The sequence below is a fragment of the Papaver somniferum genome, chromosome 4 (assembly GCF_003573695.1).
Source record: "Papaver somniferum cultivar HN1 chromosome 4, ASM357369v1, whole genome shotgun sequence".
Lineage (NCBI taxonomy): Eukaryota > Viridiplantae > Streptophyta > Magnoliopsida > Ranunculales > Papaveraceae > Papaver > Papaver somniferum.
The window spans coordinates 14,649,998-14,661,700 of NC_039361.1; the positions used below are offsets into that span (position 1 = coordinate 14,649,998).

The 11,703-nt window shown below is 39.6% G+C and overlaps 2 protein-coding genes across 2 annotated transcripts; one reads left to right on the plus strand and one right to left on the minus strand.

Annotated features, from left to right (window-relative positions):
* The first annotated feature begins 628 nt into the window (after positions 1-628).
* LOC113274792 (subtilisin-like protease SBT4.14) lies at positions 629-4,047 on the plus strand. Its single transcript, XM_026524180.1, has 11 exons — positions 629-843; positions 929-1,020; positions 1,104-1,201; positions 1,299-1,442; positions 1,529-1,631; positions 1,725-2,238; positions 2,308-2,405; positions 2,491-2,718; positions 2,813-2,921; positions 3,065-3,278; positions 3,368-4,047. Exons 1-11 carry the CDS (start codon positions 718-720, stop codon positions 3,910-3,912), a joined length of 2,271 nt encoding a protein of 756 aa, XP_026379965.1. The 5' UTR covers positions 629-717; the 3' UTR covers positions 3,913-4,047.
* Positions 4,048-4,100: 53 nt separating this feature from the next.
* LOC113272055 (F-box protein At3g07870-like) lies at positions 4,101-5,399 on the minus strand. Its single transcript, XM_026521964.1, has one exon. The coding sequence runs from the start codon at positions 5,397-5,399 to the stop codon at positions 4,101-4,103; it is 1,299 nt and encodes a 432-aa protein (XP_026377749.1).
* Positions 5,400-11,703: the final 6,304 nt, after the last annotated feature.

Here is an 11,703-nt window from a genome sequence, read left to right on the forward strand (position 1 = left end):
TATGGGAAAGTATGAGTAGATTTGTACTTAAACGAGATGACAGGAGAAGTTCTTGTAATTCCTTGACTTTCAATCTCAATCGGCTAAACTCAATCAGAACCATTGAATTTTCAAGCATTTCTCATGAGTGATATTCAAGCAACGGGGTAAAGTTTAGTAACCATGAGCACAAATTTAATTGCTGAAAATATAAAATCATCAAAATGCGCAAAATAAGGTCTTTAGATATTGGATCATCATCGATAAAATGAATAAAATAGTGACAAAGCAAAGTGTATACATATTATATATTCCCGGTGTTCAGAATCTCATTCTTTAGATGACATGTCAAAATAATATTGGAAGTCTAATAAGTTGGAAGATTCGAATGAAAAGGAATGATCTCTTGGATCCGAAGTATGAGGTTTCTTCTACGATTTTACACCAACAATAACCAGATATTACAGCAACCCCTAACCTAGAATCGGCAAAATTAGGTTTTATTTGTTATAATGAAATATTATGAGCAAATCTTAAAGTTACACCATTCTACAGTCGCCATTCAACAAATATAGATCACTTTACTTGCAAACAAAAACTATATATATATACAGCTAAGTGAGAAGAATTAAAGAACACTAAACTCCATTACTAGTTTACAAACTTTATCCATTTGTTGATCATCAGAAAGATATTACTCAAAGTATTTTGGTTTGGTTTGATCTGATTACTATAAACATGTTATCATCTAAAGATAACGATGATCGATGTTTTCGTCGTCGTCTTGTTTGTGTTTTAGTTCTACTTCAGATGATGTCTACATGTTGTTTTGTGACTATCAATGGAGATAATCAACAAGAGAAGGTATTAGTGCATGTCTTATTGTTAAGTCGGATCTTTTAGTATTCATTCGTTAAGATTATGAATCTGATGATGTCTTTTGTTGCAGAAATTCTATATTGTGTATTTGGGTGATTCACCAGTTCTTAAGGATTCCATTGTTGATTCACATATCAATATTCTCTCAGATGTTGTTGGAAGGTGCATGCACTTTTTATTACCTCATGCAGTTATATTTGTTATTAGATGATTAAAGATGTTAATGTTAATTTGATGATGAACAGTGAGCTTGTTGCAAAGGATTCGATCGTGCACAGTTACGTCAACAACTTTAATGCATTTGCCGCAAAGTTATCACCCGATGAAGCTAAACAGCTAGAAAGTATGTGTAGTGTGTATACATGGATTAAGACCGCCATGATCAAGAATAGTTCATTTTTTAAGTGACTCCTAACTTTGATGGATTTTTCTCCGTGTAGGTTCGAAGGGTGTTGTTTCGGTGTTTCCTAATCAACAAAGAAAACTTCATACAACAAAAACATGGGATTTCTTAGGATTTCCTAAAAATGTTAAGAGAAAGGTGAAACTAGAGAGCAATCTAGTTGTGGGTTTAATAGACACAGGTACGTATAACTTTGCTTATTGAGAATTTGCAAATTTGATATTAGTATGTTTATGGTTTGCTAATCAAGTAAAATTTAATTTAAAGGGATTACGCCAGGATCTGAGAGCTTTAATGACAAAGGGTTTGGTCCTCCACCTGCTAAATGGAAGGGATCTTGTGGCCCTTATGCTAATTTTTCTTGCAACAAGTAAGTATTTAGACTTTCGGTTAAGCCATATTTGTATTTTGTCATATCAAAACTCAAGGCCGACTCAACTTGTCTTTTCTGCTTGTTTTGAAGTAAAATAGTAGGAGGAAGGTACTTCAAACTAGATAAAGAACATGATGAATTAGATGACTTATCGCCACTTGATGTACAAGGACATGGGACGCACACATCATCAACAGTATTAGGGAATATAGTAAATGGTGCGAACCTATTAGGAATAGGGAAGGGTGCGGCGAGAGGAGCAGTACCAGCAGCAAGAGTAGCAATGTACAAAGTATGTTGGGCAAGTTCTGGTTGTCAAGATATGGATTTATTAGCTGCTTTTGATGCGGCTATTGAAGATGGTGTTGATGTAATCTCAATATCAATTGGCGGTCAATCTGAAAATTACTTTAAAGATCCAATAGCCATCGGAGCGTTTCACGCTATGAAAAAAGGAATCATCACAGTTGCTTCAGCTGGCAATGAGGGACCTGACTTGGCTTCGGTAGTTAACCACGCCCCTTGGATTTTAACGGTTGCCGCTAGCGGCATCGATAGAGAATACAGAAGTAAAGTTACGCTGGGCAATGGAAAATCTTTTTACGTAAGTACCGCACTCTTACGGCCATTGTTTCTCATTTCATTCTTGTGCTAATTTTGTGTGGAGTTGCAGGGGATTGGAATTAACGCTGTTAATCCAAAGCGCAAAATGTATCCTCTAATTAGTGGAGCCGATGCTGGTTTCAATTCGTCCGTTGATCCATCAGAAAGGTAACAGACTGAGGATAAAAATCTTCCATTGATACAATTATTAATTGAAGGACTAAATTTATGTTTGTTGTTTTTATGACTACAGTGTGTATTGTACGGATGATACTTTGGACCCAAAGAAGGTGAAAGGAAAAGTTCTGTTATGTGAATTAGAGTCCTGGGGTGTTGATTCAGTTGTGGCTAAAGCTGGAGGAACCGGAACACTCTTGGATAGTTCACAGAATCCTGATACTGCTCAAATTTTCATGGCTTCTGGAACTGTCATCAACAAAACTGTCGCCAAAATGGTTAAAAATTACATAAAATCAACCAGGTAAAAACAATGAAAATAAAATGATCTAGTATCGGCTTTGGGTTTTATAACTTAAAACTGAATTCTTACCTTGTCGAAATGTTAATAAACGAAGATCACCATCGGCTGTAATATACAAGACCCAAGAAATGAAGGTTAAAGCTCCATTTGTGGCATCCTTTTCATCCCGAGGGCCTAATTCTGGTTCGCGCCGTCTACTCAAAGTAAGAAGTTTAACATCTTTGCACTAGAAAAGTGCTTGTAAAAAATGCAAATCGGTTTTATGAAACTTCTGACAAATGCTTAGGGTATATCGGTGGCTAAAAGTTGCATTCCGTCATACTGATTGCCTTCTGTTATTGAACAGCCCGATATCACTGCACCAGGCATTGACATTTTGGCAGCATTTACTCCGCTTAGGTCAATAAGTGGTATAGAAGGTGATACCAAGCATTCCAAGTTCAACATCATGTCAGGTACATCCATGTCATGCCCTCACGTCGCCGGTGTTGCTGCTTACATCAAGTCATTCCATCCAGCTTGGTCTCCTTCTGCCATTAAATCTGCCATACTCACCACCGGTATGACAAACTCAAACTCGAAGTCCTAGATTTCCAAGTCCATACTCAAATAATAATCCTAGTTCACAATTTTTGAATTTGATTAACAGCAACGCACATGAGACCGGATGTAAATGCCGAACTTGCATACGGAGCTGGTCAAGTAAACCCGAAGCAAGCAGTGCATCCAGGATTAATCTACGACATGAATCAGTTACCGTACATCCAATTCTTATGTCAAGAACGTTATAAAGATGACGGTATCAGAATCATTGTCGGTTCAAAATCAGTGAACTGTTCAGAATTACCTCCTCCAAGTGGCCATGATGCTCTAAATTATCCAACAATGCAAGTAACTATGAAAACAACCGATAAGAAGCCTGTCGCTGCGGTTTTCAAAAGAACCGTCACGAATGTCGGTCCTGCAAAATCGGTATACAATGCCACCATTGTTTCACCTAAACAAGTAGATATTACAGTGAAACCCATGAGTTTGGTATTCACAAAGAGGTTCCAGAAAATAAGTTTTACCGTTACGGTGAAGGGTAAAAGAGTCTCTCCAGACCAAGAACTTTTATCTGGTTCATTGACATGGAAGAGTAATATCCATAGTGTTAGAAGTCCTATTCTTCTTTTTACTTCAGATTATCTTTAGTCTTTTAGTCTGATGTTTTTATTATCAAAATAATTAATTAGTTGGCAGAAATTTGAATTAGTTATTCAAATAAGATAAGAATTCGTACACATTTTTATGAAACTAATCCAAAAGAACACCATGTTCATTTGTACAGCATTTACCAGTCACCCTAGCTAATTTGGTTCAATCTTGGAACCAAATTTTGTTCATGATCTGCCTTCAAAGCACTGTGTCATTGTGTGCATACTTCTTAAGAATTTTCCAAGAATTTTCTTGGCTCCTCCACTTTTAGCCTTCGTTGCTTTCAAACCAAGATTAGTTTCTCGGAGTTTTCGTAAATCTTTCAAAGAAGTAACATTAGTTTCTCCCAAATCTTTCAAAGAAACAGTACTCCGTATGTGAGGAATCGCATCAATGTACATAGATCTCATTTGCATAGCCTTATCATCCCAAAGCTTGTTTAAGGTAGAAGTTTTAGGGTCATAGAAATAGAGTCCGTTGCCAGAATGTTTATCCCACATTAAAACTTCCTTGCTCCTTGTGATTGCTAACGGCTTAGAAAAATATGGCTTCTCTAGAAGCATGCTAAGCTCCTTAATCCAGCACGATGAACTTCTCTTGTATACCCATATGTCAGCGCGAGGAGTTGTATGGCTTGTATGAACCAAATACAAATTATTATTCCCTCCAAGCAACTTTAGTGAAGAAATGGGACAAGTGTATTGTAAATCTTCAGAACATGGCAATGGAATGTAATGGAATTCCTCATGCTCCAAATCGAAGGCCACAATCTCTCCTTCTTGTACCTTACGACCACTTCCCTGCAACCAGTAAATTTCTCCATTTGCATAGATACCTGATGAAAAACTGAACGTGCAACGTTTGTAACGGTCGATAAATCCAATGTATCTCCACTCACCACCAACGGTATATACTAGAGCGTGTCCCTTATGTTCCTCCTGAAGATAATATATTGCGACAACCTTGTAGTGATTATTTGAAGGGCAATAACCAAACCCACTTGCTATACGACCATAGGCGAACATAGTTACGCTTGATATATCCCGGGGGACTTCAGGGTAATTGAATTCAGGAAGAAAGACAGATTCTCCGGTTAATGGGTTACAGATTAGAAAAGGATCTAGAGCATGTAAATTATATTTTCCAAAACAAACCAAACCATTGCAAGACCCAACCATAACATTCTTCGAAGCTGATTCCAAAATCAATCTGTCGTGTTCTGTCTCCGTGATACAGCTGCTGTCAGAGTAGTAGTTGTTCATATTCATCTTTGAATGATCATACTCATCTTCATAGAAAAGTTGTTCTCTATACGTATTGGTAGACGGGTCAACAACACCATGAGAGAAAAGGAGACCTGCCTTTTCAGTTTTACTTCGGAGGACTGCTTTCCAAGTTGTGCATACACGTTTGGCATGTAAAGCTGGCTCAATAAGTAATCGCGAAAGTATATCTTCTAAGATATCTGTGTGCAGCGTCTCCATGTTGCTGTTGTTATTGATTACGTGAAATTCTCTATAAATTAAGTCTACACGAGGAACTTTCCCCTTCAAGTGTTGCACTGCAATTTATATTTATAGACCTCTAGCTAATCCCATCCTAAGATAACTTGGACTAAACAAGTTTCTATAAACCAACCTTAATGGCTTAATGCTACGAAATATTAGTCCCACATCGACTAGAATTCATTCCTGGCTTTGGTATGCAATGTTCACATTGGACTACTATTGATCCAGCTCTTACAGGCTTTGTAGTTTTATTTAAGCTGTTTATTTCTTTTAATCCGAACCGTTTTCGTTTTTTCTTTATATTCGAACCGTTTTAGCATAGGTTGTTAATGATAATTGGTTATGAATCTCAGATTTATCAGTACGTAGAACTGAAATTAAAAAAGCGTTGAAGATGTTTCGGATTAGTGCGTTGAAGACCGAAAGTGTAAAGTGTATATCGGTATCCCTCTAAGACTACTACTACTACTAACTGATGATTAGAAATCAAACTAAGTGATGACTGACTGCACTGTAAAATTCAATACACTGCATGTAATAACGAAATTCATTGATACGAAAAATAAAGATAGAGAACAGAAATTGGAGGGGGACATAGACCAAACCTCCCAAAACATAAATTCACTTGCGGCAATAGAAATCAAAGAGCCTCCTCACCTTCCTTTGATGAACATAGTCGACATACTCATCTTCGTAGAAAAGCTCTTCTCTAAGCTGCTTATGAGAGAAAAGGAAGCCTGCCTTTTCAGTTTCATTACGGAGGATCGCTCTCCAAGTTTTGCATACAAGTTTGGCATGTAAAATTGCCACATAAGGTAATCGACAAAATATATCTTGTAATATATGTTTATTTCTTACCGTGTGCAGCTTCTCCATGTTGGCTGTTGATGTTTGTTAACCAGAGACAACTTTTCCCTTCAACTGTTGCAGTTCAACCCCTATTTATATTTATAGATATAGATCGACCTCTAATCCCATTCCTATAAACCAACCTTATTATTATTATTAGAAATCGCAGAAAATACTATAAATAAGTTAATTGCCTGGTCGAGGCAGTTACCCCTTATTGCTTTTGTTTACCAAATAAAAACTAAGCTTAAGATAGCAACATGGTGATTCGCCGAGGCCGGTCCCAATGGATTCCTTTTGTCAGGCTGCCATGGTTGATTCACATGTCAGTCGTCTCTCAAAAGTTGTTGGAAGCATAATGTAATGCCTCTACCAAAACAATGGGACTGTATGCCACACACCACTAAAATTTGTTTCTTAGCAACTCCATTTTTGCAAGAGTTTTTGTCAACTGGTTAAAGGATACAAAAATAGTACGTTGTGTAGCGTCTAGTTTCAGAACTTTGCTGCACTCCTATGACAAAACCCTTAATCACTAACTACATTTCTCACTTTTGGCTTCCGATGATATGGTTGCTGCCGAAGCGGTTCAATTACACACAATTGCACCACCCACTTTTGTAGATACCAAAAATACGATTCGCCACGTGGACGTAGGAGAAGACGCGAGTTATTCCTGGGGAATCCTGTCGAAAGATCTTGTACCATTCTCCGGAATCCTCGTCAGTGACTTGTCAAATCAAGTCAGGGTCGTCATTAACTCATTATTGACTGAATGACGAAATGAAAAGTCGTGCGAGATAGGATCTTAAGGCGAAATAACTCACTAGAAGAATCTAAACTGCGAAGGATCAATTGGAGTGCCCGGCAAGATACCAGTCACGAAGTAAAAATAGGCGAAATAAGGTTACTTAGCTGGAAAGATAACTTGCGAAGTCAGTAAATTATGGAACAAGAAAAGAGACAGTTGTCCCGACAAACTCCCAAAGTTATCAACGAAAGAAAGGGGAAAAATTTATGGAAAATGATTTGGGCGAAGTATAAAGCACCTCCACGAGAACCTGACGAGGTAAAATGAGTTGTACACCATTAGGGTTGAATGGTCTATAAATAGGGGTCCTTGGGCAATGTATAAGGGGTAGGATTCTTTGGAGAGGGGAGAGCTTTTCTTAGAGTGAGAGATTAGGGTTTCTTTGTACTCAAGAACTTGTATTTTCACTACTTAAAGTGCTTAATCAATAAAGAATTTCTTATCCAAAACCTTTATCATGTCTTAGATCCGTTTCTTTTCTTATTTGAGTGTGCTACTGGATTTCCAGTAGTTACATTTTGGCGTCCAGAAACAGGGACTTAGATCGGGGATTCATTCCCATCTAAGAGTTTGAGAAAGGTGAAAATTGTTTTAAAATTGTAGAAGTTAGAGATTTTGGCGAGTTGTTTTAAAATTAGGGTTTTGTAGATCTTAAACGATTCATTCGTAGTTAAGACTAGAAATATAGGAGAGAGAGCAATCCTTGGGTATTGCATCAGAAGATTGAATGCAAGAAATTAGTCGGAAGACATCGAACCAAAGATTAGTTGATGGCAAGGACACAAGATCGGGCGAGACACGTGATAGCAACGAGGAGGAGCAAACGTTTGGAAGCGAAAAGAGGAGGAAGAATGGAAAGGGGAGAAAAATCGATTGCAGGGGAAAGACAAGGCGTGAACCGACGACGGAATAATCAGACCGGTGAAGATGACTTTAGGTAAGGCTCGATACACACTTCTGACACGGACACCGCTGCAAAGGAAGAAATGACCCATGAAGAGTTGGAAGAAAACATTGATGAGGAATACATGACGTTGGAGCAGCTAAGGGAGATACTTCACCTTGAACGGGAACGAGACAGGGATCTAGCGGAGCAGCATGCTCGACTGATGAGGCAAAACGCTATGTTGGAACTACAAAATCGGCAACTTAACGAGGAAGCAGCGGCTGACACCATGGACTCGGAGGGAAACACGATATCATCAGGAGAAGAAGAAACACGACAGAGGAAGTACATCTGCGAGGACGACGGAGGAGAGCGACGAAGGAGACAACGAAGAGAAAGTAGTGAAGAAAGAGATCTGAGAAGGACGTTGGAGGAAACGAGATGGGAAGATCAAAGACGAAGGTATGAGGAAGAAATAATGAACGAAAACGAGAGGAGGCGAGAAGAGGAAAGGCAACACGATGTAAACCAAAGGCACGAGGAAACAATCAGGCGTGGGGGAGAAAGGCTTAGCGTGGTGAGAGGCGACCATCACGAAGGAAATGGAGGGAACCTGAACCAAGAGGTCTTGAATGAGCTACGAGATATGAGGACGCTGATAAACAATTCGCGAAGAGGTGGCAAGGTGCAACTGGCAGAGGCGATAGAGGAGGCAGATAAATCTCCATTCACCTATGAAATAATGTATGCGGACTTTCCTGAGAAGTGCGTGCTACCGACATTTTCAAGCATATTCAGCGGATCGGAAAGTGCTGTGCAGCACTTGAAACAGTATACTTTATCATTGATGCAGTGGGGACGAAACGAAGCGGTACTCTGTAAATATTTCCCGGCGAGCTTGACCGGCGAAGCGTTGGCATGGTTCGACGGGCTACCAGAAAGGTCGATTTCGTCATTTAAAGACCTGCAGAGAATATTCCTAACAACGTACATAAGTAACAACCTGCTGAGGCCATGATCGAGACCTTGTTCAACCTAAGGCGAAGACCAACGGAAATTTTGCGAGGACTAGTAACGAGATAGAGGACAGTGTGTAGCGAACTTGCGGGGCGAGTTGATGAGAAATTTTTTATCCTAGCCTTCGTGAACGCCTTATTCCCGACCGATCTGTTGTACACCCAAATATTCATAATCCGGAACTCCTTGACAATGAATGAATTAAGGGAGTACCAAGAGGAATACATAACGCTGGAAGAGAAGCAGAGGCAAGTCAGCGAAGTAACAGCAATTCCAGCAAAGGAAGGAAATTCAAGGCTATTACCAAGAACGGTACATGTCGTGGAGGATGATCTGAAATATGAGAAATGGGAACCTTCAACCCCAGTTCCGGCGAAACTTGTAGCTGTGTCAAGCGGAGATCAGGAGTGGATCGACCAACAGTGGTATGAGGAGTCAAGACGAAGGAATTATGAGCCCCGAAGCCATTACACAGGATACCAGCACAGAAGCAATCAAGGACCTAGGTTTGGAGAATGAAGACCAAATGCACCGGCCTTTGAAGATGTAAAGCTTCCTAGACTCAATACAACTGTGGAGAAGGTATGGGAAGCGATAATACTGACATAAGAGATTCCACCCCCACCAAATATGGGAAGAGAACCACCTTCGAGTACTAGGAGTCATGAATTTTGCAGATATCATCGGTTTCATGGACATCACACGAATGACTGCCGAAACATCCGAAGGATTATACTTCGTCTGGTGGAACAGGGAAAGCTCGCTCATTTTCTGGAGGGATATGTACAACCGCCCCCACCCCCATCTCGTGACAATCAACAAGTGTACCGAATCGAAATAGATTGGGAAACCTACAAACTGAATTATAATTCGATAATACATTCAACCAAGAGCATTCAAAATTTCCATGATAATATACTCAAAAGAGTGCATAAGAGGGAGTTCGAAGGGAATGAGATATTCAGTGTGGCGAAGAAGGAACCATTATAAGAGTGGCAAAAGAGGGTGATAACATTCTCAGCAAAGGACGCACCAGAGGGAGGAGCTTCACACACAGAGCCATTGGTCGTAACCTTAAATTTTGGGAAACACTCAAAGTGGGAGGATGACGAAGTCAAAATTTGGGAAATAGATAGAATCTTGGTGGATACGGGGAGCTCGGTTGACATTCTCTTTTATCATGCATTTAGAACCATGGGGTATAAAGATTCAGACCTTGTACCATCGACATATAATATATATGGTTTCAACGGGGTTGCGTCAAAGCCGAAGGGAGAATTAGTCGTAAAGATTTTAGCGGGCGAGTTGGAAACAAAAGTTACTGTTTGTGTGATAGATATAGACTCACCTTATAACGCTCTCATAGGTCGTCTGTGGATACATGGGATAAAAGGGGTTGCATCTACATATCATCAGACCATACGGTTTCCCATGTCAAGCGCAATAGGCGAGATCAAGGGAGATCTAAAGGATGCGCGAGATTGTATCGAAAAGGATGTCCACAACTGTGATGAAAAACTGAGAAGGAAGATAGAACAAAAAAGGAGGGTATGCGAAGCAAAAAGAGCGGAGCAATTGATGGTGTTCACAATTAGGATAAGCGAGGAGCAGATTACAACACAAAAAAGCATGGAGGAGGCAGATAAGATGACGATTGTCAATGAGAGGGATCACGAGAAAACTACAGAGAAGGAAATCCAAGTTGAGATAAAGCAAAGTGGGAAAACGAAGAAGGGAAAAATAGCTGAAGGAAGCGAAGTAGTGAGAAGCGAGAAATAAACCCCCATTGGCAAGGAAAAACGAACCCCGCAAGGCGGAGCAAGGGCAAACAACTCCAAGCACAAGAAGGTATCAATACAAGAGGTTGAGAATGAATTTTCCGGTCATTTTGGTAAGGAAAATGAGGCATGCGACGAAGAAAAGGAGATGGATAAATTAAAGGAGGAGCTCTACCAAGAAAGACGAAGGAATGAAGACTTGTTAATAGAATGAATAAGGATAGAAAGGCAAAACGAGAAGATCTTGATTAAGAACAATCACCTAAAAAGAAAACAAACGGAACATAACACCCAAAGGGGAGAAAATACTTCGGGAATGAAATTGGCAACTGAAGGACGTCATGAGTATTGGCGAGATAGAAAGGGGCGAGGGGAACAAAATGAACAAGAAGATTTGAAAAGAGCCATAGAAAGCAGCAGGAGGGAGTTCATGGAAAAGGAATATCGTATGCAGCAATTGATGGTGACAAGGAGAAAAGGCGCATCGAGCAATGACCCAGTGAAAGGGAGAAAATCTGGAAACCGGGAAGAACCATAAATGATGAACAAATGTGCGAGAAGTGAGCCATGTAAACCAAAAATAGCAGCACTATTTTCGTTGAAACAAAGGGAAAATGAAAGCTTGCGAAGTATTGTGGCAAGGTGGGATACGATTTGCAAAGAACTAAAGGGAAGGCTATCAGAAGAAGATTTAGTACGATCGTTCATTTATGCACTGTCGTCCAGACACCCCTTATTTTCAACATTGTTCAAAATCAGGAACGAGGTGAAGATGAAGGAGTTGAAAAGGTACCAGTATGAGCACATCCGCCTTGAAGAAGAACGCTGATATCAAGGAAGAATCATAGAGACGAGAAAATGTACTTGTGAACTTATCATTTGGCAATGTATCAGATTTACAAAATAATAGCAATGATATTTTGAAGTTTGATGAACCGA

What these genes read in the sequence shown, in the direction of transcription:
- LOC113274792 (XM_026524180.1), top strand. Translation starts at nt 718, where the DNA reads ATGTTATCATCTAAAGATAACGATGATCGATGTTTTCGTCGTCGTCTT. An exon ending in AATTACATAAAATCAACCAG is followed by an intron (nt 2,719 to 2,812) that starts GTAAAAACAATG and finishes TAATAAACGAAG; the next exon opens with ATCACCATCGGCTGTAATAT. An exon ending in ATCTGCCATACTCACCACCG is followed by an intron (nt 3,279 to 3,367) that starts GTATGACAAACT and finishes TTTGATTAACAG; the next exon opens with CAACGCACATGAGACCGGAT.
- LOC113272055 (XM_026521964.1), bottom strand. Translation starts at nt 5,399, where the DNA reads ATGGAGACGCTGCACACAGATATCTTAGAAGATATACTTTCGCGATTA.